Source organism: Echeneis naucrates, chromosome 22 (genome assembly GCF_900963305.1).
Source record: "Echeneis naucrates chromosome 22, fEcheNa1.1, whole genome shotgun sequence".
In the NCBI taxonomy this organism is placed as follows: Eukaryota; Metazoa; Chordata; class Actinopteri; order Carangiformes; family Echeneidae; genus Echeneis; species Echeneis naucrates.
This window is the reverse complement of record NC_042532.1, coordinates 3,806,806-3,823,618: the sequence shown is the minus strand read 5'-3', so window position 1 is coordinate 3,823,618 and position 16,813 is coordinate 3,806,806. Positions and strand designations below refer to the sequence as shown.

Here is a 16,813-nt window from a genome sequence, read left to right as displayed (position 1 = left end):
TGCAGCCAGTAAACAGAATCACATTTTACCTTTTATATTACTCCATTAATAATGTACATTTGAATGGTGAAGTGGCCACAGACTTATGACTGTATACAGACTGTATACCAGTAACATAGTGACACAGATCTAGACAAGAGAACAGAGGATGAAGAATCCATAAAGCTCAAACATGATAACCAAACCTCAGGGCAAATATCAGAAACTGATTTACAGCAAAGTGTTGAGTTCCCTAGAGGAAGTTATGCAAGGTCATTACGTAAACCTTTTTCACAAGTTTACATGATAAATGCCGACCTAGATGGCATATTGATGTAACGAATACATCAAACCAGCTGTTAAATGAATCAAATAATTCCCATGCTGAATAACTAATAAATATAGCACCCATACCCTATTCCTGATGGTAATACAAAAAAATCAACAAGAAGAAGAATGAATGGAATTGTGGGTTTGAATTGTAATTACAGGTATGTTTCTGTGAGAGCTCCATACAACAATGCATACATGCAATATACCATATTGTTCTGAGAGATGAGCAATGGTGGGAAAAAAAAAACAGCACGTAGGGTGAAGGCAGCCCAAGCAGTAGACCTGAAAAATATTCGTCTCCTGCCCCCTAGTGACAAACAACACTATGATCAGACCCATCCATCCGTCAAGGGGCTCAGGCGGCCTGGAGCCGGCCCCAGCTGAGCCCCAGCTGAGCCCCTTGACGGATGGATGGGTCTGGACGATGGATATGTTAGTCTAAGACTTACCTTCTCATATCTTTGGACTGTGGGAGGAAGCTCCAGGAGAGTCAGACTGAAGCAGAACCTTCTTGCGTGAGGCCGAAGTGCTTACCACTGTTTATCACACGATCAGACCCACCCATATGGTTGCTGGGTTCATCTTCCATATATATATATATATATATATATATATATATATATATGAATAATTCAGGTAAACACAACCGTCTTAAGCGCGGCACCAAAAGACTCTCGCTCTTTTATTTTGAAAATTTGGACTCAGCTTTGACCCGGAAGCAAACATGTGTTATTATGCTAACGATGTGTCATCAGCATATCGGGTCCAGGGTGGGAACTGCAAATATTAAGCATAATAAGAACGGCGGATTTGTATTGTTAGTCGTGTAGAGGGCCGTTTGAGACCAGTAAGTGATTGTTAGTTCGTCGGTGAGCTGTCAGTTAAAGTTAACACGTCAGCAGGGCTCGCAAACAGACGAACTGCTCAGCTGGGTTCATCTTCCACAGCTGCACTGTTAGCACGGAGGCTAACTGGTGGATTCCCAATACAGTCGGGTGCTGACGGGACGGGAGAGAGATGTCCTGCAGCTTGTTGGAGTTTTGTCGGCTCCAAGAGTTCAGAACTGTCCGGGACTACTTGTTCCACAACCAGAAGACCGAGCCAGAGCCAGAGGAGCAGGACACAACAGGTATGATCAAGACGAATGCTAAAGCATCTGTCTGAGTGTTGAGTTAGCCTTCTCTGGAGAGACTTAGCCGCTGCACTAACTTAAAGAGAGCAATGCTAACTGACTGGAGCTCTGCCTATAAACATATAACAAAACAACAGGGCTGGCTAATCCTAGTATGAATAACTGAGGAGAGTGGAGGGTCGTTTTCTCAGTATCTTAAATTTTCAGTCACTTGTTCTCTAAATTCATAACACACATTGTCTCTGTGTGACAGAGGGATATACCCTGGATGAATGATTACATAATAATTGGCTCTGAAACTATAATGAAATATGAGATTTTGGAGACCCGACTGTTAAAGTAAACTATTAGTGGAGATTTCCAGAGGATAATGGGGCTTGTGCTGCAACACCAGCAAAGCACAGAAAGGAGGAAAAGAGCACTGTGTGTCTTTTATGCTATGAGTCATACCACAGCAGGCGCCTTAAACAGTGACTGGTGTGAACACATGACTGCAGGATACTCAACTCAGGAGTCCAGACATGCACAGATAGAGGGACACTCAGACTTGCTGCAATGATCAGTTAATATTCATGCATATACATAAACAGGGTGTGTCATCACTGATAAAGCATGGTCCATAGCAACAGGATTCTGTCTGGATCCTCTTACTTATTCTTGTCACTCTGACTTCCACCCACTTTCCAAATATTTTTACCTCATCTCCCTGCTGCACAACCCTTGTCAGTATTTCCCCTCTTCTCCCCTCTTATTTGTTTGTTTATGCAAAATGTTTAGTTGTTGTTTAGGCTTCCAATCATTTAGCGCTAACAATCAATCGCCATATTGGAATAAAACATAACCTGCAATATATTTGTTATATTTATTTATTTAGGTTTATCCATAGTGTATTTTATTTTCTATTTTATACTACACTTATTTTTATTGTTATGTTTACTTATGTTTATTATATATATTTTTTTGTATATATACTTATGTTTATTCTGCACTGAAAAGGTAGAAGCTCTCCAATCTCGTTGTACAGCTGTATAATGACATTAAAGGGCTATTTTCTATTTTTCTATTCTATTCTATTTTTCCCCGATGATTGACTTCATGCAGTAATGTGTTCCCTAGGAAACCACCTTGAGCAGAAGGGTGTTGAACCTCTTCCATCTCCTAACAACTGCACAAACACTGTCAGTGTAACAAGTGCAAAGCTGTGCTCTCATTTGACTGCCCTTTTGTGTTCACATTTTCCTCAACAGATAATCAGCTGTCTTGGGACACATCTGATTGGGAGTCAGCATGGGATAATGGTGACAACAAGGAAGAGGAAGCTGCTCCTGCCACGACAGTCTGTCTTTTTGTTTTGGGTTTTCTAAAATATACATTTTCCCTATAATATTTAGTAGCAGTGGCTTCAGTTGGTTTTGCAAAGTTGGGATCCATTACTGTTAACCATACAAATGCTGGACTATTAATTTATCTAATATACTGGATTCTGATCTGAATCAGAATGCAGACGTGAATTCTCACTCTGTCAGGTTATCCATGCCCTCTGACACCCCTTATGTGCTCTGCAGGCAGGGGAAGAGACCACAGGCCAGAATGCACTTTGGCTGCAGGACTGTGTTGTATCCCTTTCACCCTGCTCTGATCTGCTAGTGGTGGCACGTGAACAGAAGGCAGTCTTTCTTTCAGGTCAGATATTCAGCAACACACGCTCATTTTTATTTCTGAGTGTACAGTGCAGTGAAATATTTATTTTTATGCTGATTGATCCCAACAGCTAAGTGGTGCACGGACAACAGTGGGAGAGAGGAGATGACTCTGGCTGTGTCTTGGACTGGAACTCTCAGTACTGAAGAAGGGTGAGAGGAAATTCAGTTAATATGAGAAGGAATGAAAAAGCAAAACAGAAGGGTTAATGATCATGGTAAGGTTATAGAGGAAGATGGTTCTGAAAATAAAATTTAAGATGAAAAGGAAACCAAACATTAGATCGCATGGAAGGCAGGTTAGGAAAAAAATAAAACTCAACAAAATGAAATTATGTAGCATCTCTCATCCCAGAGACAGGAGCTCAGTCATGGAAATGTTACACCTTGCACTGTGTATGCTTTCTCTCTCCAGAGAGTGTGTTAGCAGCTCTGTCTGTATCCCCCTGGCAAGCCAAAAGAGGTAAGAAACACTTCTGAAGGTGATACTGGGGATGTACGTAGATGTGCTAATGCTTTTAATAAAGTGTTCAAAATGCAAGTTTTAATTTTTAGGAGCTGACTTTTTTTGATAAAACAAAATTGTGTCACATGCAAATAAAATACAAGTGTTTGGCTTTTTTTTGTGTGTGTTTTTGTTGGTTTTTTTTTGTTTGTTTGCCTGTTTGTCATGCAGGGTTATAACTTGTTTTAAAAGTGTATTGGTGTTTTTGCATTTTTAGGAGCTCTACTGGTCGGCCTGACTGGACCTGTGTAGTAGTGGGTTTCACCTCTGGCTATGTCCGCTTCTACACAGAGGTATTTCATCAAACCACAGTACTATTTGATCTCCTTTTTGTACAACACTGTTACTGTTGCCTGAGTGAGCGGTGAATTATTCAGGCAGTCAACAGTAAAAGAAACCAGGAAGCCATTCTAAATAGTCTAAAAATACTAAGGGCTGAAGAGTATCAAATTGAAAACTGATTGTGTTTTATCAGAATGGGGTCCTGCTCCTGGCTCAGCTGCTACATGAAGATCCTGTATTGAGACTCAAGTGCCGCACATATGAGATCCCTCGTCATCCTGGAGTAACAGAGCAGGTAAAGTACACAGTGGACACTGTGCGTGACAGCTATGTTTAACATGACTCTTTTTTCTTTTTTTTCTTTTTTTTTGTCTTTGCACAGACCCAGGTTTCCTATTTCCTCTGTACTCTAGTCCTTATGCTGGACTAAAATGACTGGTTGCTGGCAAAAGCTTCAAATTTACCATACAATTTCAATTATCCCATCTAATTCTTAGTACATGTATTTAATTTATATAATTGTGTGTGAAAGCAATTCTTTATGCTTACTAATTATGCTTGATTTAGATATTCTAGACTTAAGGGCTTTGAACCTTAGCAAATTTGTGCTGATTGAGTTTTAATCTGCCACAGCATGAAGAGTTGAGCATCCTCTACCCTGCTGCTCTGGTCACCATTGATGGCTTCAGCCTCTTTCAGTCTCTGCGTGCCTGCAGGAACCAGGTGGCCCGAGGTAATGTGTGTGTACGTGCATGTCCATGCTTGTGTGTGTCCCTTAATCTACTAAGAGTTGTGTGGTTGTAGTTGCAAATGGTAAAATATTGTTGCAGCGTGTTAACAGACACTTTTTTTTATTTGCTCCCTGGGTGTATAGTGTTTTCCACAAAGCATGCAGGTACTGAGGAGACGTACACTTCCTTACATTGCATACACATGCAAAATCTAGAGGATTAATAACTGAGTTTCATTGAGCCTCTAGCAGTAGCAGTAGAAGTGTGCGTGCCTACCCTACCTATGAAATGCTATGCAGCTGGACATGGTCTTAAATACTATTGAAGGACTGCTGCAATTTTAAAAGGAGCTTAAAGCAAATAATAATCAATGAAATCTCTTAAAATATTTTGAGAAACCTCTATTTTGTTGCATTTTCTGCTTTTTATGTCACCGGCTTTTTGAATATCAATCGTTGCAGCTGCAGCAGCAGGAAGTGACGTGATCCAGCCTCCTCCTCTGGCCTATAAGAAATGGGGTCTTCAGGATATGGACACCATTGTGGATCACAGTAGTGTAGGTAAGATGGGTGAGCTGGCGGTCATGGCTTATTCCCCCATTGAGTCATGACAACACAAAGTTGTAACACTGCAGTAGAGCTGCAGCTATTGATATATATATATATATTTTTTTTTTTTTAATTTTATTTTTTTTTTGTAATCAATTATCAATTATTTCCTTTGATTCAATCAAGCAATCATTTGAATAGGTGAAAATAAGTTTAAAAATGTGAAAAAGACATGTTTGGAAATGACAAACAACTTGTCGTTTATTCCAAAACCAGCTGAAACAACCACCACAATGTAAATTTAATAGGATATATAAATAGGATAAATGTAAAAGGATATATAAAAAATATCTATCAAAATATAACAACAATAGTTAAAAGTATTTATAAAACTATATATAGGAGTAATGCAGATAAGGGTGTCTGGCCACTGCAAATGCTCCATCATCTAAGCAGTGCTCTTGTGATAAATAAGCTCTGTACCACAGTGGGTGCATTGTAATGTTTATTATTCCTATTTTAAAGTGTTCCCACAGTTAAGACCTTTTCTGCTTTACTGTCCTTGTCTCTTTTGAGCTTAGCTCAATGTTGTTTGTGGTGATCCTGTGGTGAGCAGTTGAACCAATGTTTAGCAGCAGCAAAATTAAGGAAATTTGTAGTTGATTTGCTTTTTTTTTTCTCTCGAGTTGATTAATCAATTAATTGTTTCAGCTCTACTCTGCAGTATAAAGCCAACAAACAAAATTTGTGTTTGAAATGTTATTAAGAAAAAATTATTTGCTGCAGGTGTTTAAGATTTCAAGAAATACTTTACCTATTGTTTTTCCCTTTAAATATTTAAGAGATGATTGTCTTTTACTGGAAGCTACTGTATTGTTTTGTCAATGATATAATTTCCCTGCCCCACATCATTGTCTGCTCTTCATCCTTTTAGGCATAATGACACTGTGTGTGTTTGACCAGATGAAGAATGCATCCATCTTGGGAGGATTTAATGCCTCAGTCAAGGGCAGCCCTCCTGCCATGAGCCAGTATGTCACTGTGGGAGGAGGGCCTTACACAGGCTTTTACTATGCTGTAGAGGTGTGTGTGTGTCACACACTGACTGTCTGAAATGAAATCACATATAACTGACCAGACCGTGCAACAAACCCAAAGAGCCTATGTAGAAAAATGAATATTTCTGGCTTTAAAGATTACTGTTTCTCTCTGTATTTATAGGGAAGCTCTCAGCCTCTTCTCTCTCATGTTGCTCTTGCTGTGGCTAGTAAGCTCACTTCAGCCCTCTTCAGTGCTGCCAGGTATGTCTGTGTGTCTGTGCAAAACCAATATTCATTCATTTATGTAGAAGTAAGAACAACATACTCTTGAAACCCTTAAAACCAGTAATACAGCAATAATCACAGAATCAATGTCAAGTGAATGAATAGTCTATAGAATTATAGTAATCTATAGTTTCCGTTCCACTGGTCAAAAAAACTACTTGCATCTGGCCTTTCATGGCAATGGAGAAGGCCCAAATGTGTGTGTCTGTCTGTGATCATGTGTAGATATAGATATATCTACACATGATAACACTGCTCAATGCAGTTGTGTGTTCGCAGATATAAAAACAGAAAGACAAACATTTATTAGTTCCTTAAACAAATCTGTTTGGACATGCTAATTTCAGTGGAAAAGGGGGATTTGTAGCACATTGCTCCTAATTCAACTGGTGTGTGTGTGCGCCTGTGTTTGCCCTTAATTTCCATCAGACCCACACACTTGGAGACTGAATGATGTATTTTTCAGTTCTCCTCTGCTGAAGCAGCCCAATCCGTATTCTGAATTGTTGCCTCAATCCACACAGGGATGTTTTTTCTTCAGTTCTCATTCTCACTCACCACATTTATTATTTTTCACAACCTCTGGCTTCCCTTAATCTTTTATTTTTACTCTGTCTAAACATCTCATTTTGCTTCTGTTCATTTCTCTGTCTTCTTTCAGTGGGTGGCTGGGTTGGAACAAGAACAAGAATGAAGAGGAGGCTGTTCAGAAACAGAAGCCAAAGGTGGAGGCAGCGACGCCCTTGGGAATCAGGTACTAAGCATGACATTCATCATACAGTCACTGTCCCGCCCCTGTCTTTTCTCTTAAATCTGACTTCTCTCTTCCAGATTTGGTCTCCCAGACTCCCGTCGCCATGGAGAGTCTATCTCGCTGTCCCCTTGCAACACGCTTGCTGGGGTGACAGATGACTTTGGACGAGTGACATTGTTAGACCTGGCCAGGGGCATTGCTATACGCATGTGGAAAGGTATGGGAACATAGAGCCCCTAGATAGTTTAGTGTGTCCCTGTCATGTAAAAGTAAATACTCATGGATTTAACTATAGGTTACAGAGATGCTCAGCTGGGTTGGCTACAGGTTCCAGAGGAGCAAAGTGATCGGGGGTTCTCCCCCTCTGCCTCCCTCCCCAGACGACATGCTCTGTTCCTGGTTATCTATGCTCCCCGCAGGGGAATCCTGGAAGTGTGGGCGATGCAGCAAGGCCCTAGAGTTGGAGCTTTCACTGTGGGAAAACACTGCAGGTAAGCACAATGCATTCTCCAAAGGTACATACTATATAATGTGTTATGTACATTGTGTATATGGCTGTGCATGCATACACAGGCTGCTTTTTGCTGGCTACCATCTGATGGGGGTGAACAGTGTGACCAGTCAGGGCTGGCAGCTCCATACTCAGCAGGTGTGTCTGCTGGATCCCATTACAGGAGCACTGAGGACTGTGAACATCCCCTTTCACCTGGCCCTCAGGTTGGTGCATAGGCAGAAAAACATATGGTAGACTAGCTATTGTCATTCAGGTCTTGCTACAATTGTTGATGAAATATACAAATGAATTTTCCCACTAAGACAGCAGGATGAGAAGACTGATCATTTCTCTGTACAATTTATACAAGCCTACAGTCAGCGGTTGGTTAGCTATACTGGAAAATGGGCAACCAGCTAACCTGGCTCTGTCTGAGAGTAACAGAAACCACCTACCATCACCTAAACCAGCTCGATTTTATATAAATGGCCCCTACACATTGCAAGATGTATAGGGGCCATGATCTTTTCTATTTCTTGTCAGGCACCAGAAGCTTCCTGAAGTCTTTGCTCTGAAATATTCTTTAATACTTGACTATAATAAGCTTGTTTGCAGATTAGGGTGTGTCTTCATTAACTATGTAGGGTTTGGTCTGCTTTTATTACAAACTAAACTTGACACATTTAGTGACATTTACACCCCATCTTTCTATGCCCTGTTCATTTCAGTGACAAGAAGAGTGAGCGAGCCAAAGATATGCACCTTTTAAAGAGATTGACTAACATACTAAAGAACAGAGAGGTGGAGCCAGGTAAGACATCTGGGAGCTGAATGGAGAAACAGATGTACACTGTGACACATGAAAGAATTTTGCATTTTATTTCCATCAATGTGTTTACTCAACATTTTTTTGCAGATATTTTGGAGAGCGAAGCCAAAAATGTGCTGCTGGACATTAAACACCCTGCCATCAAGAAGCAGGTATGACTAGGCATGCCCTAGGCATATGTCCTCACACCAACAGAGGTGCACAGTATGTTCAGCAGTAGAAGCTCAAAAACAACCTCTGCATTTCCCTTTAGGCTATGGAGTCTCTGCTGTCAAATAAGAATGCTCCTGTCTCTTGTCTTAGTAACATCATGTGCACCTTATACGAGGCTCTGAAGCAACAAGGTAGGTGTCACTTCACTGCTAAGAAAAAATATTGTTGGTGTAATATTAAAAGTCAACTGTCATTAACTGCCAAATTATTCATACAGCTAAAGGCTTATCTGTCATGTGTCATGGGGGGTGGGGGGGGGGGGAGGTGCAGGTGCAGGTTGTTGCGGATGAACACTTTGAGGGTGAAGATGCTGGAGCAATCAGACTATTATTCTATTGCTCATGTATTGTCTAATGAGGGTCCATAGGGTGCTTAATCCAGTATCATAGTCTTTAAGGGTTGCGGCCGCATTCTCCATTGACCGCATTCTCCATTGACAGTAAGAAGTCCAAGAAGTCCTTTAGAAGTCCAGTTGTGAATATTATAGCAGTCAGGTTTACGAACTTTCCAATTCATAAGTATTGTCCTCTTTACAGAGAGAAAGGCTAATGCAACAATACATTGTGTAATTTGTCTGTGTGTATCTTCTAATCTATTCCCTAGTATACACAGAGCAGGGCATTGCGGAATATGAACATTCAATATAGTTTTTAAATCATTTATTACCTCAGTCCAAAAATGTTTAACCACTTGGCAGGACCACAATAAGTGCATAAGGGTAGGGGTAAGGGTTTTTTGTGATGTTTTTGTGATTGTGTGTGTATAATTTTCATTTGTATAATTTTGTATCTGACACAAGTGGACATAGATGTTGAGCTTTTCAGTATTAAGAGCCATTGATCTGAAGTAAGGGATGAGCCAATGTCGCCTTCCCATTGTAGTTTGGTGGACATAGTATTATCAGCGAGGGATAGACTTAGTATCTTATATACACTTAAAACAGTTCCTTGCCCAGTAGCAGCCTTCCTCAGTTTAGCATCAAAGTAATACAATTCCCTTCGATGTTAGTTTTTTAAAGATGGATCTCATCTGTAGGTATTGTAAAAATGCAGAGTCATTCGAATCAAACTGCTCTTTAATTTCATCAAATGGTATGATATTTACGCCCTCTACAATCTGTCCCACCTGGGAAATATTGTGATATTGCCAATTGCTCTCTACCAGTATTCTACCACCAGCAGTTAGCAGTTAATTATTCCATATTGGGCAGGATGGTACAGACACTCAATTTATAAACAGCCTTTTATATATTGCCTTTACAATTTCCCAAGAAAATTCAATTAACACATTATTTATTTTAATATCATACTTTGGGTGGTACCATAATGACTTTATAGAATTAGTTTTATTATATTCAGATATGACGCTCTCCTCCATCCACTCCCAGGTACCTATTGCATATTGATTTTTATCTTTGTATGCCCATGACAATGGAAATCTGGCATTGTATGCTAAATAAAAAAGATGAAAATCTGGAACACCCAGTCCTTCTTTGTTTCTGGGCATTGCCAATTTCTTGTGGTTGATTCTAGGCTTTTTATCCTGCCATAAAAAGCTTGAAAATAATTTATCTATTTCCTTAAACCATTGCTGGGGAAACTTTAAAAGTATAGCTGAAATGAGAAAGGGAAGCCTGGGCAGGAGGTTCATCTTTATTACCTCTGGTCTTCCCCATAGCGATAAAGGCAGGACTGTCCATCTCTTTATGTCATCCTTAATTGTTTTCAACACACTAGGGCCGTTTAAATCAAATTTCTTATTAATCTGGAATCTTATCTTTATTCTGAGATATTTCATACCTTGAGGTTTCCACAAAAAAAAGTGCAGAGCCAAGGTGTACTGCAAAGGTATGGTGACTGACAGGGATGGCCTCACTCTTATTACAATTATATCCAGATAGTTGACCAAATTTTCCTTTAAGTTTTAACAGATGTGGTATTGAGCATGTTGGGTTAGATAATGTTAACAAAATGTCATCAGCATAAAGGCTTTAAAATCATATTCACTAAAATTAATACCGGTTATATTTTTATTTGTTCGTATGGCAACGGCAGGTGAGACTGGACGGCCTAGTCTTGTAGATCTGTAGAGCTGAAAAGGATGAGACATCACACCATTTGTTTTAACGCGAGCAATTGGTTGATAATAGATTGCCTTGATCCACTGCATGCATATTGGACCAAAACCAAATTTAGTTAATGCTGAAATGCTGAAATAAAAAAGCTCATTCTTTTCTATCAAAAGCTTTTTCAGCATCCAGCGATATTGGTACCGCTGGATGCTGAAAGGTTGAAGCTCTTGACATCATATGCAGAAGTCTCCTCATGTTATTGGAAACCAGGCAACCTCGAATGAAGCCGACCTGGTCGTGGTGTACCAACGTGGGGATTACCTTTTCCAAGTGTTTTGCAAGAGTGTTGGCAAATAACTTATAATCATTATTTAAAAGGCTTAATGGTCGGAAATTACTCATTTGTGTATGGTCTTTTCCTGGTTTGGGGATTAAAGAGATTATAGCAGATCGCATAGTCATTGGCATTGACTGTTTAGAGCTAATGTCATTGTGGAGTGCACATGTCTCCAATTTCTCCCTTTCTTCAATCTTTAGAGTGGGCAGGGGTATATCCTTAAAGAAATTATTCATGTCCTCCTCATTAGCATGATATTCAATAACCATAGACCCATCACAATTCGCTGCTGGAATAGAGTGTTTATTTTTTCCGTTTGTTTCAGTCAAAGTGTCCTTATTTATGATTGTGTTACAGACCCTGAGGAAGTGGACCCAGCATTATTCCAGCTCTGCTCCTCACAGCTGAAACTGCTTCAGCTCTATACTGACGTCCAACAGCTGCAGTCTACCTCAGACACGGAGGTCTATTCTGAAAATGTGGGCACATACTCTTTCTCTCTCTCGCACACGCACAAACGCACACAGTTGGTGCGTAAAGTGTACTACATCATAATATAATATGGGCCGGCTTAAGGTTTTTGGCTCATTCTTCAATTAGGTCATTATTATTCCTCCTTATTCTGTGGTGACCACATTTAGTTGTGCTCCAATTTATAATTTGTCCCTTCCCCCCAACAGGACTCCATGGAAAGCCTGAGGGATGAACTGTCACGTGTTGGCCCCACCTTGCAACGCTATGCCCAGTTCACTTCAAGGCCCAGTGTTTCTTTTGCCCAGGACTCACCAGACTCACCCCTGCCTGCCCAAGCCTTTCTCTCCCAGATGGAGTGCACTGAGGATGGGCAACTGAAGGTGATTCGGGGGACTGAAACGGAGTGGAACCAGCTAGGTATGGTAACAGTTTCCCAGTGCCCATGAGAGGTTATAGTACATTGGCCAAGCACTTGTACACCTGCTTAATTCATGGAATTTTTATGCACACGAGTCTCCAGAGCAGAATCCCTAACAGAAAGACTGCTGATGTAAAATCTATATATTATTTATAATTATTCCATTTACACTGCCACTGCTTCTGTTAACTATAACTACATGCATGGAGAGATCACAAAGTAGGAGAAGTAAGTGAACAAATAAAAACACTTGTGCTGTTATGAAACAGTTGGCTGTTATGTAGCCAATTCAATCCTTATTTTCCTCTCCAGCGTATAAATTTAATATAACAGGGCTTTGCTCCTGTTACATGTCTTTGCAGGGAACTTCCTGTTCTGGGGTTGTCTGTGTGGAAACAACCCAATCCAAAACGTTTGTGACACACTACAGAAGGCCGGTATCAGTCCACAGCAGCTACTGGTAAGGTGTTTTTGAGGGTTATTGGCTGTGAACTGGTTTTAGATAGGAACTGATATCATGGACAAAATATAGAAAGAGAAAAGCCGCAGAGGCAGGGGATTGAGTACCCCCTGATGTCTGTGTACCTGCTGGTTGAAGTCCTATACTGCAGTACATAATACCTAAATACCAGCTCCCCACCTTTCATTTAGCTCGCTCAGGTAATAGGAGAAAGGAAGGGTATAAATCAGTGTTCCTGCACAATCACTGGAAAGTCCTTTTAATAATTTCAGTGAGATTATTATGAGTTCTGTCAGTGGATGACAGAGTAAAGACTCTACAGTAAAGACTATACAACTGGTTGGATGTGGTGAAGGGGATGACGATTGAAGAAAGGAGAGAAGCCAGAAAGTTAGAGGCATGAAGATACATCATTCAACTTAATTTTTTGTATATATGTAAATGTAATAATATCTAGCTTTTCTCACATTTAGAAAGTAATAAGCCCAATAAAAAAAACATCCTCTATGTAAAAGATTGGAACATAACTTTACCAGCAGCATTTCATATAGATTTTTCCTTTTCCCCAGTTTTTTTTAATATTTCATGTTTATATTTCCTTTGTCCCTGCCTGTTAGTCTTTGCTGATGACAGTATGGTTGCAAAGGGAGAAGGAGGTCCTGCAGAAAACAGAGGAAACTGTAAGAAACCTACACACACTCCTCATTGCCCTCAGCAATATGAAAGGTGTGTATTCTTCTCTTTTATAGCACATATCAAATGTTTCTTCTTCGTCTGCTCACCTTGCTACTTCTTCTGTCTCACCTCATTGGTCTGATTTCCACAACTGCTCCTCCTCCTCCTCCTCATCAGGGGCAGTTGAAGAGTCATGGGACCCCCAGTCTGTCTCCCCCTGGTGGCAGCAAGTCCGCTCTACATGTATCCAGTCCCACAATGCTGCCGCCGCTCTGCTGGCAGCCTTTGTTGCTCACTGTGCTGCGAAGGCTAGCATCAGCAGCCACGCTGACAGCAAAGTAGAGAATCCTCACAAACACACATACTCATACATGAGTGTTGGCGCTTGGCAAAACCAAGCTCACAGCCTCAGTTTGTGTGTTTGTGTCTTTCTTACAGTTGCAGTCAGAGTGGGAGGCGGTGTCCCTGGAGCTGGAGCAGTGGGTGGTGTGTGTTAAACAGCTGGAAGATGTGCTGGTTCTGCAGACTCTGATGTTGGTGCCTCCTCCTCAGGGGGCAGGAGGCAGTGCTGCAGCAGCACAGTGTTCCATCAAAACACTGTTGGAGGGAGGCACCGGTATGATACACACCATCCTAAGAAATATACATTAACCACCCATGATGTAATGTTATTCTTGTTATATTGCAGCAATTTCAAATTCAGTTTAACTATTAGCAGCGATTAGAAAGCGGGTCTGGCCCTTCACTGTCAGTGTTGTTTTATTGATTTCTTCCTGACAGTGATGTTTTTAGAATGTCATTTCACTAAAAATAGGCCATAATACCTATTATAGGATAGGATTTACCATTTTGCAAGGACATTGTGAAAATGTGTTGCAAAACTACAACTCTACTTCTGTTGTTTTAGTGGATAAATCCCAGTATTTGTTATTTCACATTGTTGCCAAACATTTTAATGTAATACGGCTGCTCCTGTTCTCTTTCAGTTTTGTGTTTCTTTGTATATTATTTATATTCTGTTGTGGCCATAAAATGTTTTTACATTTTTATTGTCTTTTTCCATATCTTCCCATGAAGGTGGCATTGCAGACAGTGTTTCCAAGTGGGTGTTCAGGCACAACCTGCCCCCGGAGCGACTAAAAGAAATAATTCAAAGGAGGGAGGACAACAATGCAGAGGGCAAATTAGAGCAGAAGGCAGGAGAGGGGGGTGCTGATGAGAAGGAGCAGAGCCAGGAGGGCTCAGATAAGACCTCAGGTCAGAACTCATATGACTGAACATGGAACTTGTCTACTCAATGAAGCCACATCCAAATCAAACACTGCGGCTTGCTTCTCCAGAGTTGTTGGTGGCGGTGTGCCAGCAGTTCCCACACTCCCTTTCACCTGACCTGCTCTTCGCCCACTGCTGCTGGGAATATGTGGTGCAGTGGAACAAAGACCCAGAGGTACACACACACAATCAAATATTGTACGGAATGTGAGTTAACATTTGAACTTTTTGTACTTGATAAATGTATCGTAAAGGAACAACGACAGTACTATCCATACTTGCATCAATAAGCCAATTTCCCCCAAGGGTAAAGGCAATGTAACAACAAACCAACAACCATTGCTTTTAACTAGGGACTCACATGCTGCTCCTCTTCTTAGGAGGGTCGATGCTTATGTTGGGCTGTGGAGCATCTGAAACTGGTTTCCAGTCCCCACATCCAGCTCGGTTAGTGGCTCTGAGTTTTAAAAAAACATAGTTTGAAAATGATTTTGTTTAATAATATGCTTATTTGTGTTTGATATTGTTATTCCTATTCATATTCATATTTTTTGTCGTGCTTCAACATGCAGCTCATTTTGGACCTCTACATAACCACTAGTCCTGTCAATGTCTCCACTTTTCTTTTACTCTCTCAAAGTGATTGTGTTGAGTTTGTCTTCAGACTTATTGAATCTCCCTCACAGGCATTTCAACAATGATGTGGAGCACATTCATTGTGAAACGATTCTCAGCAGCAGCTTACCTCATGGAGAAGGTGAGTAATATATCTGTGTATCAGTGGGAAGATACTGAGTCAGAGGTTAAACATGCAACATTTCCTCTTGTCTTTTCAGGTGGGAAAAGCTCCCAAAGACCGTTTATGTCGACGGGTAAGTATGTGTTTTTGTACCAATACTAAAACCCAATCTTAGCTCAAATATCTGATTTCTTTATTAGGCCATTTCAGATCTGAAGTATTGCAGTCTAAAGCTGCATACCATTGCATTAAAGGCATGTGTCTGTGTGCAGGATGTTGGGATGGGAGACAAAGCTGTCACATGTTTCCTGGGCTGCTGTGTCCAGCTGCTGCAGATCCTCATGGAGGTGACTGGAGTATTGGTTAAGAATCAGTCCCCTTTGTCTTTTATACGTTACTCTGTAAGTAAAAAGAGAATAGCACAGGGAATGACCAGTCCAGCTCGGAGCATGGCAGTCAGTGCAGTGTGGCCAACATTTCCTTATTTGTTTTTCATCTTGAAACTGAAACTGAATTTGAGATTTAAGATATGAGAATGCGTCAGTGCATCTGCCTTGTGATGTACACTTAAAGGGCATTGGAATTTATTAATTAAATAATATTAATAAATCACATTTTAAAGTGAAGCTAATAGTTGGCACCCTATGTAATCACTATTAACATTCAATATTAATGCAATTGATGTTTTGTTTTTTTACTAAAAAAATTTAAGTGCTGCTGCTGCTACTAATGTACTACTACTACAACTAAAAATGAACATATAAAAGTTAATACCATTTATTATATTATTCTGTTCCCTAGCATAAATAAACCACATGCTTTGTAATGATTAAGTCCTCCGCATGGCCTCTACTGCCTGCTGATTGCAAGGTCTTTGACAAATTGATGTACCAAAACTTTGTTTGACTATGGGTTAGGGTTATTTCCAAATAATTTGTAACATCTACCAGTTACCAACATCACTTGGTCACTTGGAGCCAATCTCCGCTGACATTAGGTGGGGGGAGGGTTACCCTGGACACGGCAGCAGTCTATCACAGTGCCAACATATACAGCCAAGCAACACTCAACACTCACTCATGCCTACGGACAATTTTGTGTCCCAAGTGAACCAATAGGTGCATGTGTTAGGACTGTGGAAGAAAGCTGAGGGAACGCAGGCGCAAGGAGAACAGGTAGTGTGAAAAACCTTCTTGCTCTGAGTCATTGGTGCTAGTCACCGACTGTTACTAGTAATAAAAAAAAAAATCAAAAATCAAAAAACAACAACAACAAAAAAAAAAATATATATATATGATTTTTTTTTATTATTATTATTATTTTTTTTTTTTCTTTAAACAGATAAAATGCCTGCTTCTTCACAGTTGGCAGCATGTGTTCAGACCTGTGGCCTTTAAATTATCTCTAGATAGTCATGGCTGCACAAAGTAATGTGGGGTATCACACACATCAAATGTATGGATTCAATGCACTGTCAATCACCAGCACACAAGCAATATCCACATAAAAACTAGTCAGCACATGTATAAAATCAACTACAGTT

General features: G+C 40.3%; 1 protein-coding gene across 1 annotated transcript in view; it reads left to right on the top strand.

Moving 5' to 3' along the window:
- Positions 1 to 1,053: 1,053 nt before the first annotated feature.
- Positions 1,054 to 16,813, top strand: part of rab3gap2 (RAB3 GTPase activating protein subunit 2 (non-catalytic)) — a 21,351-nt gene continuing 5,591 nt past the window's right edge. Inside the window, exons 1-30 of the mRNA XM_029493439.1 lie at positions 1,054 to 1,441; positions 2,692 to 2,780; positions 3,010 to 3,127; positions 3,216 to 3,297; positions 3,560 to 3,607; positions 3,867 to 3,942; positions 4,125 to 4,226; positions 4,565 to 4,664; positions 5,124 to 5,222; positions 6,145 to 6,293; positions 6,432 to 6,511; positions 7,197 to 7,289; positions 7,367 to 7,506; positions 7,585 to 7,780; positions 7,863 to 8,006; positions 8,511 to 8,593; positions 8,699 to 8,763; positions 8,865 to 8,955; positions 11,590 to 11,711; positions 11,913 to 12,123; positions 12,487 to 12,584; positions 13,202 to 13,310; positions 13,437 to 13,597; positions 13,698 to 13,875; positions 14,337 to 14,516; positions 14,600 to 14,706; positions 14,912 to 14,978; positions 15,218 to 15,288; positions 15,368 to 15,403; positions 15,543 to 15,617. Coding sequence (XP_029349299.1) covers positions 1,330 to 1,441; positions 2,692 to 2,780; positions 3,010 to 3,127; positions 3,216 to 3,297; positions 3,560 to 3,607; positions 3,867 to 3,942; positions 4,125 to 4,226; positions 4,565 to 4,664; positions 5,124 to 5,222; positions 6,145 to 6,293; positions 6,432 to 6,511; positions 7,197 to 7,289; positions 7,367 to 7,506; positions 7,585 to 7,780; positions 7,863 to 8,006; positions 8,511 to 8,593; positions 8,699 to 8,763; positions 8,865 to 8,955; positions 11,590 to 11,711; positions 11,913 to 12,123; positions 12,487 to 12,584; positions 13,202 to 13,310; positions 13,437 to 13,597; positions 13,698 to 13,875; positions 14,337 to 14,516; positions 14,600 to 14,706; positions 14,912 to 14,978; positions 15,218 to 15,288; positions 15,368 to 15,403; positions 15,543 to 15,617 — 3,282 coding nt within the window. The 5' untranslated portion in view covers positions 1,054 to 1,329. The remainder of the gene's footprint in view (positions 1,442 to 2,691; positions 2,781 to 3,009; positions 3,128 to 3,215; positions 3,298 to 3,559; positions 3,608 to 3,866; positions 3,943 to 4,124; positions 4,227 to 4,564; positions 4,665 to 5,123; positions 5,223 to 6,144; positions 6,294 to 6,431; positions 6,512 to 7,196; positions 7,290 to 7,366; positions 7,507 to 7,584; positions 7,781 to 7,862; positions 8,007 to 8,510; positions 8,594 to 8,698; positions 8,764 to 8,864; positions 8,956 to 11,589; positions 11,712 to 11,912; positions 12,124 to 12,486; positions 12,585 to 13,201; positions 13,311 to 13,436; positions 13,598 to 13,697; positions 13,876 to 14,336; positions 14,517 to 14,599; positions 14,707 to 14,911; positions 14,979 to 15,217; positions 15,289 to 15,367; positions 15,404 to 15,542; positions 15,618 to 16,813) is intronic.